This window comes from Mycteria americana, assembly GCF_035582795.1.
Source record: "Mycteria americana isolate JAX WOST 10 ecotype Jacksonville Zoo and Gardens chromosome W unlocalized genomic scaffold, USCA_MyAme_1.0 Scaffold_32, whole genome shotgun sequence".
In the NCBI taxonomy this organism is placed as follows: Eukaryota; Metazoa; Chordata; class Aves; order Ciconiiformes; family Ciconiidae; genus Mycteria; species Mycteria americana.
The window spans coordinates 1,944,341-1,960,975 of record NW_027445438.1 but is presented as its reverse complement, the minus strand read 5'-3'; the positions used below and the strand labels follow the sequence as shown (position 1 = coordinate 1,960,975).

Here is a 16,635-nt window from a genome sequence, read left to right as displayed (position 1 = left end):
TTCACGGCAACAATAGTAACTATGTATTTAAAATTATCATTATGCCTGGTGGATTTGCTCCTAATAGTGAACATTTTAGATTAGGAGTTTTCATCCAGTGTAAACGTAAACTGGGTGTGAGATGTCTCCACTCAAGTTAGTCACATATGTTTTGCTATCTTATATCATGTACAATTTAAGAAATAGTTAGCTGTATATATGTGAGTTTAACTTCTAGATTGAAATATTAATGCATTGGGATGTGGCTAGAGATTCTTTTGTAACTATTTATGTCTCTCTGAAATATACCAGTTTTCTGTATTTGAGACATCTAAATTCATTTCCATGAACACTTTCTCTTTGAAAGCCCTTGGAAAATACATGACAATGTTTTTATAGCTATGGTTATTTCATTTGGTTGATCCTGTCAAATTAGTTGGGGACAGAGAATTCACTAATAGTTTAGGTATAGAACAGGTCATTTTGTTTTGATGTTCTTGTGTGAGTGGTTTTGCTTCCCCCCACCTTTGGCTGTTAAATACTGATGCAATAAGGAATTGAAACCTGCTTTTAGCAATAGCGAAAAGGTACAGGAAAGGATTGAAAGTGTTTTTTACTTGCTGGCTAAGCCCCATAATGTATTCTTATAGCTGCAGGCTGTGATTCATAAAGATTCATTTGTGGCTGTGTTTCAATAGCAGTGAGTCCACTCATGAGGCATGTACCTTCCTGTCTGAGTCTGGGTGTTCTTAAGATCTTATTGCTGACTAGAAATGGACATTGAGCAGACTTTAAGACAATGGGAAGCTTTTAATTGATCTTAAGTAGTTTTGTAGCTATTAGACTGTATTTTGTTTAACATACTGTAAATTGAAATATTCATATTGTGCTCCATGACTGTTCTCATCTTTTAAATACAGGATACTGGCTTGTAGTGGTAGCAGGCTGCGTGGTTCACTCTACTCAAGCTTATTGCCTCTGGCCTAAAAAATTAGGATAGTATTTTCCATTTTATTCCTCTAGATGCAATGCTCAGCTGGAGGCAAGGAGCCAGAGCGGCTTTTACTAGAGGAAGTCCCTACTGCTTCTAATTTCTCATTTGCCTGCTATTACATGAATAAAAACTGAAGCCATGATTCTGACAAAGGGGAGACAGAAGTTAAGCTGTTCTTATGTTATGTCTCATGGCACAGTAATCAGAGTATCCTTAGGATCTAATCTGGCATCCTGTCTTAATATCACACTACATCTCTGCAGCTCTCACACTACAACCATGCAGAGTGAAAGTTACCTGAGTATACAGGCTCCACTAAGGATATGGCTGTGACTAAACCTGATCAAATTCAAGGCATTATTCTGCACATCACAGTGAAGTATGTTACTAGAAAAATGGGCATAAGTTCCTATGGCAAGGCAACACAAACTCTGTAAGTTAGCTGTTTATTATACTCTACTAATGCTCTTTGACCCTTAATTCTTGTTTTGAATGATTAAACCTTAAATTTGACCTATCATGTTTAAATACATATATAGACAGAAGTCACCATGTGGAATGTTACAGATATTGTTACAGTGAAATGTAGTAAGGTTATTTATGAATGTTTGGTTGGTTTAAATATTAGGAGTGATATCAGTGCTGGTCTAACGATCTGCTATAGATCCTCCAAGTAAAAACAAAGCACATTGGACTCTGCCTTTTGACTTCTATGAAAATATCCTATGGTGTATGAAATAATCTATGGACAGTTAACTTCTACATTGTCCTGGTTTTGGCTGGGATAGAGTTAATTTTCTTCCTAGCAGCTGGTATAGCGCTGTGTTTTGGATTTAGGATGAGAATAATGTTGATAACACACTGATGTTTTAGTTGTTGCTAAGTAGTGCTTATACTAGTCAAGGACTTTTCAGCTTCCCATGCTCTGCCAGGTTGTCGTGGTTTAGCCCCAGCCGGCAGCCAAGCACCACGCAGCCGCTCGCTCACTTCCCCCCCCCTGGTGGGATGGGGGAGAGAAGCGAAAGAGCAAAAGTAAGAAAACTCGTGGGTTGAGATAATAACAGTTTAATAATTGGAACAAAATAATAATAATAATAATAATGATTTATAATGAGAGGGAAAAAAAACAATGAGAGAGAGAGAGGGGAACAAAACCCAAGGGAGGGGAAAAAAGGGAAAATATATATATATAAAAAAAAAAAATACATCCGCTCGCCACCCACCGACTGACGCCCAGCCAGTCCCCGAGCAGTGATCGCTACCCCCCCGGCCAACTCCCCCCAGTTTATATACTGGGCATGACATCATATGGTATGGAATAGCCCTTTGGTCAGTTTGGATCAGCTATCCTGGCTGTGCCCCCTCCCATTTCTTGGGCACCTGGCAGAGCATGGGGAGCTGAAGGGGGGAAAAATCCTTGACCAATGTAAACACCTCTTAGCGACAGCCAAAACATCAGCGTGTTATCAATATTATTCTTATACTAAAATCCAAAGCACAGCACTATACTGGCTACTAGGAAGAAAATTAACTCTATCCCAGCCGAAACCAGGACACAGGTGCACAAGAAGCTGGGAGGGGGCACAGCCAGGACAGCTGACCCAAACTGGCCAAAGGGCTATTCCATACCATATGACGTCATGCTCAGTATATAAACTGGGGGGAGTTGGCCAGGGGGTAGTGATCGCTGCTCGGGGACGGGCTGGGCACTGGTCAGCGGGTGGTGAGCAATTGCGTTGTACATCACTTGTTTTGTACATTCTTTTATCGTTGTTGTTGTTGTTGTTGTTGTTTTGTACATTCTTTTATCATTGTTGTTGTTGTTGTTGTTGTTGTTATTATTTTCTCTTCCTCTGCTGTCCTATTAAACTGTCTTTATCTCAACCCATGGGTTTTACTTTTTTTTTCCCAATTCTCTCCCCCATCCCACCGGGGTGGGGGGGACTGTGAGCAAGTGGCTGTGTGGTGCTTAGTTGCCGACTGGGGCTAAACCACAACATACATGTATGTCAAACGTTGTTTTTTTAAATGAGTCTCAATCAGATGGTTTCTTTACCTGCCTTTCAGAAAAGACGACGGCGGATTGACCGAAGCATGATTGGGGAGCCAACAAACTTTGTTCACACGGCTCATGTAGGATCAGGAGACCTATTCAGTGGAATGAACTCGGTAAGCATGAGCTGATGAAGAATATTTCATCTTTAATACAATATGGGAACATGACTATTGTGGCTGAAGCAATTAGTTGAAGGAGTAGTTCTCAAATGAGTTATAAGAGTTTCTGTAAACCTGAAAAACAACCTGCTAGTGTCTTAATTCCAAGCCTTAACCACTTGTGTTCAAGATTATGGAATATCATATTACAAATTCCTATGTTTATTGACAATACAAAGGACATTTTTCATAAATTCTACAAGATATATGTAGAGTACTTCTTAAATTTTTTCTGATAACGTATGAACTAAGAGAGGTATATTTTAAAAATTACTAGAGTATTTCAGAAAAAAATCCTTTTAAAGTCTATTATAATTCTGAGTAAATTTCTTAAGTATTTTTTTTTTAAATGCTGTTCATATAAAGCTCTGTAACTTTCCTTCGTTTATGGTTCACACAAATATTCTTATTGTGTGTACTTACTGAGGTTCTCACTATTTGCAATGTGAATTATTTCCAGAGCAAGCAACACTGATGTCACAAGTGGGGTTTTGTGGCTTCCTGTACATGATAGGAACTATAAGTATTTTTATATCTTTGAAAGTGAAAAAAAGAGGCTGAGTGGTGGGTTAGCCTTTGCCAACAGCCAAACTCCCACCTAGCCACTCACTCACTCCCCCTCCTCAGTGGGACAGGGGGACAAAATAGGATGAGAAAGCTCGGGGGTCGACATAAAGACAGGACATCACTTACCAATTACTGTCATGGGAAAAACAGACTCAACTTGGGGAAAATTAATTTAATGCATTGCCAATTAAAAAAGATTCAGATAGTGAGAAACAAAAAGACAAACATTAAAACAAGTTTTCTCCCCACTTTCTCAGGCTCAACTTCACTCCTCCTTGACCTGCCTCGACGAGCTCGGTGTGTGTATGGGGGGTTTACAGTCAGTACATAGTGCTTTCTCTCTGCTGCTCCTTCCTTTTCACAGAATCATAGAATGGTTTGGGTAGGAAGGGACCTTGTAAAGATCATCTAGCCCAACCCCTCTGCAATGGGCAGGGACATCTTTCACTTGATCAGGTTGCTCAAAGCCCCGTCCAACCTGACCTTGAACGCTTCCAGTGATGGGGCATCCACAACTTCTCTGGGCAACCCGTTCTCCAGCGTCTCACCACCCTCGTCGTAAAAAAAAATTCTTCCTTATTTCCAACCTAAACCTACCCTCTTTCAGTTTAAAACTGTTACCCCTTGTCCTGTCACTACAGGCCCTGGTAAAAAAGCCTCTCTCCATCTTTCTTATAAGCCCCCTTTAAGTATTGAAAGGCCGCAATAAGGTCTCCCCGGAGCCTTCTCTTCTCCTCAGCCTTTCGTCATAGGAGAGGTGTTCCAGCCCTCTGACCGTTTTCGTGGCCCTCCTCTGGACCCGCTCTAACAGGTCCATGTCTTTCTCGTACTGGGGACCCCAGAGCTGGACGCAGTACTCCAGGTGGGGTCTCACGAGAGCGGAGTAGAGGGGGAGAATCGCCTCCCTCGACCTGCTGGCCACGCTGCTTTTTACGCGGCCCAGAATTCGATTGGCTTTCTGGGCTGCAAGCGCACGCTGCCAGCTCACGTCCAATTTTTCGTCCACCAGTATCCCCAAGTCCTTCTCTGCAGGGCTGCTCTCAATGCGTTCATCACCCAGTCTGTACTGATATTGGGGACTGCCCCGACCCAGGTGCAGGACCTTGCGCTTGGCCTTGTGGAACTTCATGAGGATTGCACGGGCCCGCTTCTCCAGCCTGTCAAGGTCCCTCTGGATGGCATCCCTTCCCTCTAGAGTATCAACTGCACCACTCAGCTTGGTGTCATCCGCAACCTTGCTGAGGGTGCACTCAATCCCACTAGCTACGTCAGTCATGAAGATATTAAACAGTATCGGTCCCAGTACGGACCCTTGAGGGACACCGCTCGTTACTGGTTTCCATTTGGACGTTGAGCCGTTGACCGTAACTCTTTGGATGCAGCCATCTGGCCAAGTCCTTGTCCATCTAATAGTCCATCCATCAAATCCATCTCCCTCCAATTGAGAGGCAAGAATGTTGTGGGGGACCGTGCCAAAGGCCTTACAGAAGTCCAGGTAGAGGGCATCAGTTGCTCTTCCCTTGTCCACTGATGCAGTCGCTCCATCGTAGAAGGCCACTAGAGTAGTCAGGCACGATTTGCCCTTGGTGAAGCCATGCTGGCTTTCTCAAATCACCTCGCTGTCTTCCGTATGCTTCGACATAGCTTCCAGGAGGATCTGCTCCATGATTATACCGGGCACAGAGGTGAGGCTGACTGGTCGGTCGTTCCCAGGGTCCACCTTTTTAAAAATGGGTGTGATATTCCCTTTTCTCCAGTCACTGGGGACTTCGCTTGACTGCCATGACTTTTCAAATATGATGGACAGTGGCTTAGCAACTACGTCTGCCAGTTCCCTCAGGACCCTGTGTGAGAGACTGAAAGAGTTAACGTCTCAAACATTGTGGCGAGGCGAGGCGCTATTTGCATGGCGATGGCAGGTCGGCGAGCACGGGGTGGGGGAGACCGGGAGAGCGCGTCGGAGGACGCGCGGTTCCGGGTTCCGACGGACCTTACCATCTATGGCCAGAGGTCACACAGAGTTTATCTGAGGAAGGGGCTTGCGACCACCCGAGAGACCCCTCGTGACCACCCCCTTCCCCCAGCGCCTGCGCAGAAGATTGAGAACTTTCTAGAACAAGAACCATGTAAGTCCTCAAGGGGCGTACCTGGAGGCGGGGATTAGCGTATAAAAGACACGCCTCCCAGGGAACCGCGCGCGTGAGCCCCCACCACCGGAGGATTGCCACGCCTGTCATCGTGGGATCCAAGGGTGGTGATACTTTTCCTTTCTCTATCCTCCTCTCTTTTCCTTTCCTTTTCTCGCTTCTCTCTCCCTCTACTCTTCCAATATATGTAAGTTTGGGATAAATTGTGGCGGGTTGCCCGGAAAATAGCTCCGTTGCCAAATCGCCTCTGTTCGTTTGTTGGGCTTGCCAGTTCGTTAAGTTTGTCCGTTTGTGGAATTCGCCAGTTAATAAAGATGCTGGCCAGACTGTTCCTCTGGGTCATTGTTGTGACTCTACCGGCCACGCGGCTCTGCCGAGCAGAGATCGGCCTTTGTCGGTACACAAACCGTCAGGGAATCAAAAAGATTCACCCATCTCGCAACCCACCGAGTGGGACGAGACACCCTGGGATGCATCTCGTCAGGTCCCATGGACTTGTGTATGTTCAGGTTCCTCACGTGGTCTTGAACGGGATCGTTTCCTACGATGGGAGGGACTTTGTTCCCCCAGTCCCTGCCTTGAGGTTCAGGGACTTGAGAGATGTGGGAACAGCGATTGCCAGTGAAAACGGAGGCAAAACAAAATCGTTGAGTACCTCAGCCTTCCCCAAGTCGGTTGTCACTAGAGCTCCTGTCTTATTTATTGGGGGGGGTGGCATGGGGGTGGTGTACGTTTTCTTTAGTCTTCCTTTTCCGGCCAACGCACCTGTAGAAGCCCTTCTTATGATTCTTCACATCCCTTGCCAAATTCAGCTCCAGCTGTGCCTTAGCTTTCCTGGTCCCATCCCTACACACCCGGGCAGCATCCCTATATTCTTCCCAGGACGCGTGTCCCTGCTTCCACTCACTATGCGTTTCCTTCTTGCGCTTCAGCTCGACCAGAAGGTCCTTACTCAGCCATGCTGGTCTCCTGCCTTCCTTGCCTGATTTCTTACGCGTGGGAATCGAGAGCTCTTGTGCCCTACGAAAAACGTCCTTAAAGAGCTGCCAGCTCCCTTCTGCTCCTTTATCCCCGAGGGCAGTTTCCCAGGGAGGTCCCATCCACGAGTTCTTTAAACACCTGAAAGTTCGCTCTCCTAAAATTCAGGGTCTTGACTTTACTCTTGGCCCGCGAGCGTGATGCTTCCGGTAGTTGAAGTAAGAACGCTTTGTCAACATCCTCCCCTATAGTAGACACCAACCACGAGGTTTCCTTTGTTGGCTTGGCCTCTAATTTTCACCCATAAGCTCTCAACCTGTTCATCGCTGTCTTTCAAAGACAGCTCTGTGCAGTCAATCCTTTTTTCTTTTTTCCATAGCGGGCAACCCCCCCGCCTCTCCTTCCTTCTGAACAGTTTATAGCCATCGATTGCAGCCCTCCAGTCGTGTGAGTCATCCCACCAAGTTTCAGTGATAGCGATTAGGCCATAGCTTTCCAGCTGCACAGTGGCTTCCACCTCCTCCTGTTGGTTACCCGTGCTGCGTGCATTGGGATAGAGGCACTTCAGCTGGGCTGTCGACCGCGTCACCTTTTTGGAGGCTCAAGCCCCAATTCCTTTGCAGCATTTCTCAGGTGTTCCCCTGTTGGTTCCTAATGCATCAGCAGCCCCTGGCTCCTCTCCGTTGCTCAAACCTCCATCGCTTTCCTCCACTGAGTCTAGTTTAAAGCTCTGTTCTGGCATGGGTTCTCCACAGGCTGCAGTCCTTCAGGAATATCCATCTGTTTGGTGTGGGTCCTCCACAGGCTGCAGGGAGTATCTGCTCCGGTGCCTGGAGCACCTCCTCCTTCTCTGACCTTGGTGTTACCTCTATTTCTCACTCTTTTTGTTCCCTCCTCCTCTCTCTCCAGTGGTTTTGCCCTTTCTTAAATATGTTTTCATAGAGGCCTCACCAACTTTGCTCACGGGCTCATATTTGGCCTGCAGTGGGGCTGTTGTGGAGCCTGCTGGAACTGGCTGTATCTGGCACAAGGCAGCCCCCTACCCTGCAGGGGTGGCCTCTTCTCACAGAGGCCACCCCTGCAGCCCCCCGGCTACCAAAACCTTGCCACATATACCCAATACACTAAGATAGATATCGAAAGTGACCTTATGAGAATAGATTTATTTTGTACTACTTCATATTTTCTGTGAAATGTCAATATATTTTTAAGGTCAGTAATACGCAATCTAAGAAAAGGGTGTCCTATAGATTATGACGAAAAATACTTCTTGTCTTAATAATCCCCTTTAAAGGAAAAAAATTGTTTCTCCTTGGCAGATTTTAGCAAAGGGGAAGAGAGAGTTCTTTCAGGGGTATTAGAATAAAGAATAGAGCTGTAAAGAAAAAGTCATTTTTAATGTAGGCAAGTGAGGTCATTTTTAGCTTCCTAGAAACTAGTTTGATTTTTTACATCTTATTGCGATCAGAAAAAAACTTTCATAACTCAGTAGTCATTGGGGAAGGGCAAAGCTGGGAAATCTGACATGGCAAACAAAGTACCAGGTTTTCCCTGAAGTAATATTATGGATTGGAAGTAATGTGTACTAAAACATCTGTAAGCAAGTTAAATAGACAAGCACAGTTTCAGCTTGATAAAAATGAATTAAAGCTAATTATCTATTTAATGCAATATATTACATTAATATTTAAAACAATGTGTAAATTGAAATAATGAAATGAGTGAGTGGTGTTCTTAATAAAATTTTAAAAATGCATGGCTTTTTGCTTTTTAGACATTTGCTGCCCTTCCCATGAGAACCTTTCTCATTCTCACAGCTGAGCAGCCTCATGGGAGGCTTGTGTTGGTTGCCTGAAGCTTTACTCTCTCACCTCAGACTTTCTCCTACTTGCCCTCACCTTTGCCTTGCATAATACCCAACTCATCTCCAGATAGTAGATAATCATTATTGTCTCTCTACATGGACTTCTTCTTTCATTTTAACACTTATAACTGGTTGTATCTCTTTCTCTTTTTTTTCTTTTGGATAATGTGCTGCATCAATGACCAGAGTGATTTTTCTGATCCCAGATAAGAAGAGACAGTATGCAAAAAATTATCCTGTTCTCTCTCTTTTTAGAAGCACAAATCTCTTATTTTTCATATTTGCCTATTTTCCTGCCTCTTCCTTGGTTACTCACTGTGGTAATTTTTTGTCTGGTCTCTGTGTTAATTCTTGACAGTGTAAATTCCAAGATCAGTCTTCTCTTCATGTGTTTTTCTGCTGCTTAACTTCCTTTATAGTATGGACGTTATACTACTTTGTGAACTTACTTCTGCCTTCTCTCTTCTGAACACCTTAGGAAGACCTCCTGCAATTTCATTAGCTTTTTCCCATATAAATTTGGGAATAAATTCAGTATCTGCTCTGCACCTTTTTCATCAGCATTGTTCTTTATTATATATCCTCATGCTTCCGAGTATAGTAGTTTTCTGACTACTGAAATATTTTGGGTTTGCCTTCTCTGTAGAGAACCTTGCTATTGTGTCAAAGGTAAAATTATACAGTAGGAACCCTCTGTGCACTGTTCCTTTCTCATTCCCATCACCTTCTTTCTATTTTATCTTTGCATTCCATGGTGAAGTCTCTCACTTTTATTTTTCTGCTTCATAATCCTCTATTTATCCTTTGATTTCATGTATTCCGTTCTTTTCTTAGTTTTTCTCTTGTTTACTTAGTTTTCTCTTGTTTACTCTCTCAAGGACCATCTTATTTTCTGATATAAAGGGGAGAGAATAAATTAATTAGCTAGATATGGAACACAACAGATTGTATGATCTTTAATTGGTGTGATCCCTTCCAAAATTCTTGAATCCTTATCCTATCTAAATTAGACGTAACACAGAAAAGAACCTTTGTTAGTATGTATCATCATAGGGAAGGCAATGGTATCTTTGAAGAAGAAAAAAAAAGGCATTTCATTGTGCTTGTTCTTGTAGTTTAGACTACCTAAAAAGGAGGTTGCTTCAGAAAGAGTGCCACCTTGTCAGCCCTCAGTTCTGTTAGACCTGCTTTTTGGTCAGTGTTTTTGACATTGTATGTATCCTATATAAATTTTCATATAGAAGATGGCCACTGAACTACTAATGCAGTCAAGCTTACATTTGCTGGAGTTTCTTTATTTTAGGTGCAACAGCCTCCATATTTTAGACTGATACTTCTTTACTTGCTAACACAAACATGCATATAGGGTGGCAGGCGAACCCCCTCCTTGCCCCCTCCCTGCAGAGAAGGACTTGGGGGTACTGGTGGATGAAAAATTGGACATGAGCCAGCAATGTGCGCTCACAGCCCAGAAAGCCAATTATATTCTGGGCCGCATCAAAAGAAGTGTGGGCAGCAAGTCAAGGGAGGTGATTCTGCCCCTCTACTCCGCTCTTGGGAGACCCCACCTGGAGTACTGCGTCCAGCTCTGGAGCCCTCAGCACAAGAAAGACATGGACCTGTTGGAGCGGGTCCAGAGGAGGGCCACGAAAATGATCCGAGGGCTGGAACACCTCTCCTATGAGGAAATGCTGAGAGAGTTGGCATGAGGAAAGGCTGAGAGAGTTGGGGTTGTTCAGCCTGGAGAAGAGAAGGCTCTGGAGAGACCTTATAGCAGCCTTCCAGTACTTAAAGGGGACTTATAAGAAAGACAGGGACAAACTTTTTTAGTAGGGCTTGTTGCGATAGGACAGGGGGTAATGGTTTTAAACTAAAAGAGGGTAGGTTTAGACTAGATATAAGGAAGAAATTTTTTACTATGAGGGTGGTGAAACACTGGCACAGGTTGGCCAGACAGGTGTTAGATGCCTCATCCCTGGAAACGTTCAAGGTCAGGCTGGACAGGGCTCTGAGCAACCTGATCTAGTTGAAGATGTCCCTGGTCATTGCAGGGGGGTTGGACTAGATGACCTTTAAAGGTCCCTTCCAACCCAAACTATTCTATGCTTCTATATTTCTATGATATGTGAGACTCAGGTACCAAAGAGATTCTTTTAAACTTTAGAAGTACTAATGAAAATTTACTCTTTAGCCTTGCAATTTGTGTTGATATAATGTTCCTTTTTTCAAGTAATGTAGGTCAGTTGTCAGCTAGAAGGTGACATGCCCTGGAGATGTGTCTTTCTAGCTCTGTTTCACTTAGAGGTAGGGTTCATTCAGATGAAATTGATGGTGTCATTAAGTCATTCTTCTAAATACATTTACCTGTAGATTATTTTCTGAAATAGATTGATTACATTCAAACGTCTTTTGTTCCAAAGGCCAGCAGAAGATGCTGTGATCATCAGCTTGGTGAAATGTGAAAGTTTTTAAACCCTACCCCATGAATGGGGTGGTACACTCCCTCCACATTTCCTTATTGTGTTTGTAGTCTCTGGTGTCAGAGCCACTAGAGCATTAGATCTGAACACTTATCCATGAAGAAAAATTTGAACATAATATTGCTTTACTGCAGCTGTGTTGCTTATTTGAATAAATCACAAAAGTAGAAGATGGTTTTACATTGTGCTGTTTAAGGATATAAAAAAGCTCAAATCTCTTGCACAGCACTGCAATATACTGTACCGTCAAAGACAAAGATCCTAAAACAGGCTCCTTTCACATTGGTTTGAGAAACAATGTGCAGGAGTTTTTCTGATTCATTGTGTGTGCTTTGCTTTGCTGTGGATGTCTGTTTAGAAGACACTACTTTTTTTTTTGTCTTTGCAGACAGGGAAAATATCATGCAAGCTACTTGAAGATATTTCTCCAACGCTGTTTTAATACAGCTTTCTAGTGGTGTTCTGAGGTCTCTGTGAAGGAGCACACCTGAAATAATTGCAAGTAGTGCCCTGCAGACATAGGCTTCTTACTGCAAGTGCCATTTCAGAAGCTGTAGCTTTAAGTACTTTGTGTTCATTGTGTACTTGTTATGTACACTCTGAGGTGTAAAGAGAAAAAGGCCAGACCTTTAAGATTGGAGCTGTTTTCCTGCAGGCACTAGGAGATGATTATTTTGACTCATGCAGCACAAGCACAAAAGAACTATGGAGTCCTTTCCTTTTTATTGATAAAGACAATGAAAGCCATAGAGGGGGTGGGGGTGTGTAGGGTGTTTTTTATGTATTTTTTTGCATCAGCTTAAAAATGCCTTCAAATAAAATAATTTCAGAGAAGTTGATAGACTGAGTATGGTTTAAAAAATAAATGCCACGGTGATTAAAGGAATAGTATAAATCAAGGAAAAGTAAGTTCATGCTCTTAAACAAAAAACAAACCAAAAAAATCTTCCACACACCAAAAGGGCTCCTTTTTTGTTTAGAAAGCCCTATTTTAAATGTTCTGAAATTAGCCATACAGTTCAGTTACTATTTTATAAATTGGCTATTGCATTTTTAATGTAATGGTGTTAACTTCACTGGTTTATCATACTTGGCAAAGAATGTTTTCCATATAACAAGCTAAATTACAGCTTGTCAGATAGAGTGGAGTTGGATACTGATAATATTTGATTAATTTTCTTGATTAATCAAGCAGCTCAATGAAAGCCTGAATCAGCCAATTTTCTTTGGGACAGAGGAAAAACTTCTGCATCAGCGCCAGTTCTTTCATCTCTCCTGCTGAGCTGCCTGCAGAAGTGAAAATTCCAGAAAGCCTACTCTGCATATGTCCTCATGCAAAAGTAATGTAGCTTTAATGGTGAGAGAGCACTTGAAAAACAAAACAAAAAATAAAACCAAAAGCGAGAAGATACCATAGTTCACTTCTGCCTGCCTGCCTTGTTTTCTCTGACCCCCTTTCCCTTCTGTCTCCAGGTGAGCTCAATACAGAACCAAATGCAGTCCAAGGGAGGCTATGGAGGTGGCATATCTGCAAATGTTCAGATGCAGCTTGTAGACACTCAGGCAGGATAACCTTGGGGAAACCTTTCCAGTAAGTATTACTGTCTGCTTTTTAGGCACTTGTAGAGTAGTGAGGAAGAACATCCTGCCACATATCGTAATTAGCTCCCTATAAACAGCTGCATCCTTATGATGCACGATTTCTGGGTAGAACATTCAATATCGTGTGAGCATGTTGATTTTTATTATGTAATGAACAAGACATTCATAATTCAGTCCTGACTGCAAATCTGTCCTTAAGCCTGTTTTATGTCCAAGATATTATTGTAGGCAAATTTTTGCAAGTGAACTTAGTTGTATACCAAATTTCAGAAGAATTTTGTGATATAATTAGGATACCATTTTTGCAACAGTTCCATTTAATTAAGCAAAATATGTGTGGTGTTAAATATGTTATGGTAGGAAAATAATCAATATCAACATGTTCAAAACTCAGTTTAATGTGTGTTTTTTGTGTTACAGGTTTATGTGAGTCCCTGTATCTTCTTTCCTCTTTTACCTTGGTGACTGCTTTGTGTTCATGATGAGAGAAGTGATGGCTCATTGTTCACACTTTGCAATTACTCCAGTGAAAAGTTGCTGTTCTGCTCTGATGATGCCGTTTATGAGATTGGTCCTACAGTGCCTTTCAGTGACATGCACACATTGGCCTCCTACCAGTACCATGGATGTAGAGCTGTTTAGGATCGGTTTTAGCTGTTTGTTAAAGCAAATTAAAGCACCAACCTTAGCTTCCATCATCAATACCTAATGCACAGCATTCTGTTACTCTTTATTCTTTAAATATTTTCTCCAGTCAAGTAATTTAGAAATTAGTACGTTTCCATTAATATTTTTAATAAATCTCTCATCGTTCATATTCATTTTTGAAAGGCCTGGGCCCTGCAAGCACAAATTATTATTTCATACAAAATCAGCAGAATAGATGACCACATGCTTTGTGGAGTTCATTTGTATGGTGGCCTGTTTGGTGCCAGAAAAAAATTAAATTGCTTACTGCAGACTGATGATACTGTTGTTGGTGAAAAATTTAGCTGTGGCATGTGTCATGCCTGTTTCTGAAAAAGGACTTGTATCTTATCTGCTTCAGAGTTAGGTTTTTATTTTAAGTTTTATCCAACTGATCTTGAAATAATAAAGAGAAAATTTGCATTCATAAAGCATTTGTTATAAATGTTCAGTATATTTATTTTGAAAGAGCTGACCTCAAGACTGTAAACCAGTATAGTATCTAAGTATTGTGGAAGCGCTTTAGTCTATTTAAAAAATAAAAGAATCATGTTTGGCTGCTTTTTTCTTTTTACAGTTTTTCTTAATTTTAGGCTGTATGGTCATTTCCAGTAGCAGTATGTCAGACTGCCTGCAATATTAGCTCAAAATTTTAGTAGCCCTCTCTAAGTAGTTGGCAGTTTCTGTGTACTAAATATTTAGGGGCCATGGAAGTTGCTAAGAGCAACATACTAATCTGGCAGAACAGATGCCAGTGAAAACAACATACAGGGTGACTTTGTAAAAAGTCAGCAAAAAGCCTTTTGCTCAGGTTCCAAAGCATGTTTCTCTTTCACACGTTGTGAAAACTGTATTTTGATATTGCACTGTTTTTTAATTATCTCTATAAATCATCCTTTTCTTTTTTTTCTCCTTGTTGGTGGTTTGAAACAAGTTGATGGTTTGAAACCTGAATGAGTTAAATTTTTATGTGGAAAAAAAATCATCCTAACAAATAAGGCATAACTGAGCCTAATAGTTTCCATTTTTATACATAAACACACATGTGTTTATAAATAAAGATTGCTTCATAAATGAGTCTTTATTCTCTTCCTCTGCTTTCCCTGATTTCACATTGCAATAGTTATCCAACTGATTTAAACATTTATGAACCTACCTACTCTTCTCCTCAGTTCACAAAGAGCATACAGAATACAAGGGCTATGGAGGTAGTTGGCCTTCCCTAAGTTGTATTCCAGTGGTAGGTGTCAATTATCTGGTTGAATAGTTCCAGTTAGGTTGGATAGTCTTCACTGATAAAGGTACTGATTCTTGATGACACAAGATCAGATGTTCAGTTGTCTGGGGTGCATAAACACATAGCAATGCAGTGACATTTTTAGGGGTCAGCATTTCTGATGCCACTTGATTAATGAGTCTTAAATATACTATGATTACAAAATGATTTGAACTTTGTCATCAGTAACTGCAGCTTAAATTTACTTGCCAAAACTATCTTGCATTCCTCAAAATGTCTTCAGATCAATAGCCAGAAAAAAATTGACATATTTTTATGACATATGTTTTTGTACATTGTATTCATTCTTTAATAAAGTCAGTTCAGTGCTGGCTTGTAGATATTAAAAGGAAAGTATTGACTTTGATTCAATAAATGTTTTTCTTTCAGTTGGTGGCCTACCCTTTTTCTTTTTCATTAGTTACATTTGCATTAGAAAAAAAACTTGCAGCCTACAGACAAATTTGTGCTGAAAATTCTCTGAAGAGTAACCTGTTAGTGTGAGAAGAAAGTATGTTCAGGCTTGAGTTTTTCATGCCACTTGACCCTTTTGTTGCCAAAGGGATTAAACCTTAATTTTATTAGTAGTTTTGTTTCATTGATTTAATATGTTTACCAGGGGCCTCTGCAAGGATCTCAGAGAGGTTTCTTACTAAGAAATAAATTGGAAACCTTCCTACAGGATTTCTTCACTTTTGACTGCAACTAGTATGTGTGTTTCCTTGCTTACTCTTGATTGTGATGCAGATTATTTTATTGTGGGAATCAGTAGAAGACCAATTAAATGCATCATCATAGTGTTGTAATAATCAAATGTAAGTATACAATTCACATAATGTTGATGCTGCTATAGAAATCCACTGTAGAGCCCTACCCTATCTCCATAGGAACTTAGACAATGTACCTTTGCCTAATAAGCAGGATGTGGCTGTCAAAAGCAGAAGTTTAACTGATGTATTACTAGCCTAGTTAGTAAACCATGAAGAACCCCTTAGATCTGCCAAAAAGGTAGGAAACTAGGGGAAAGGTAATTCCGGCAGGGGGAGATCGCGACCACCAACTCACGGACCACCTACCCCAATTATACCACCGACTCAAATGATGAAGTTGAAGAAGAACAACTAAGCACGCATACTAATTTACATGCTGGGCAAAGAGATTTTAACCAATCATTTAATAGAAGAATGCTGCATATGTATTAGGAGGTTGAATACGTTAATGCTTTGTGTATAAATAACTGTTAATTTGAAAGCTTGGTGTGCTGTCTTGAGACAGGCACCCATATCGGCGCAAATATGCAATAAAATACCTCTGCTCTGCGTGTATATTGGCATTTTGCACACTGGGTAAACGAACCCCGATTTTTGGGACAACAATAGCAATATGTACATCTCCATTAAATATACGTGCAAGGCACGGTATCATCTACTCCTGTATTTTGCTCAAATGTACTTTTTACATTTGACACTCTCAAAGTTAATTTCTTTAAGAACCAATTTATTACTTAAAACTTTATGCTAAATTGTTTTTAAGAATGGTACTGATTTATTCACCGTGTGACAATCTGTTGAAGTTGCCAGTTAAGGAAAAATGCTATTTCTAAAAGGAAAGAAAGATCAAGAGAAAATCATGAGATGAGGATCAACTAGAAGACCCTTTAATAGTTAAGGTTATAGAAGATTTTTACTGTGTAAAAAGGTTTGTATTGAAAAGGAGATGTTATACTAAAACCATGTATAAAAATAATTTTTTATTTGACCTCTGTCCTGGTTTCATCTGGGATAGAGTTAATTTTCTTCCTAGTAGCTGGTATAGTGCTGTGTTTTGGGTTTAGTGTGAGAATATTG

The 16,635-nt window shown here is 41.2% G+C and overlaps 1 protein-coding gene across 3 annotated transcripts in view; it reads left to right on the top strand.

The window, feature by feature from the left end:
* The window catches only part of LOC142403056 (CDC42 small effector protein 2-like), a 101,874-nt gene extending 85,899 nt beyond the window's left edge, over positions 1–15,975 (top strand). For 2 of the 3 annotated variants that reach the window (XM_075489202.1, XM_075489203.1), the window contains 3 exons: positions 3,041–3,142; positions 12,697–12,814; positions 13,246–15,970. In XM_075489202.1, coding sequence (XP_075345317.1) covers positions 3,041–3,142; positions 12,697–12,795 — 201 coding nt within the window. In that variant the 3' untranslated portion in view covers positions 12,796–12,814; positions 13,246–15,970. Of the gene's footprint in view, positions 1–3,006; positions 3,143–12,696; positions 12,815–13,245 lie in introns of all 3 variants that reach the window. The other variant, XM_075489204.1, reaches the window with a different exon arrangement.
* Positions 15,976–16,635: the final 660 nt, after the last annotated feature.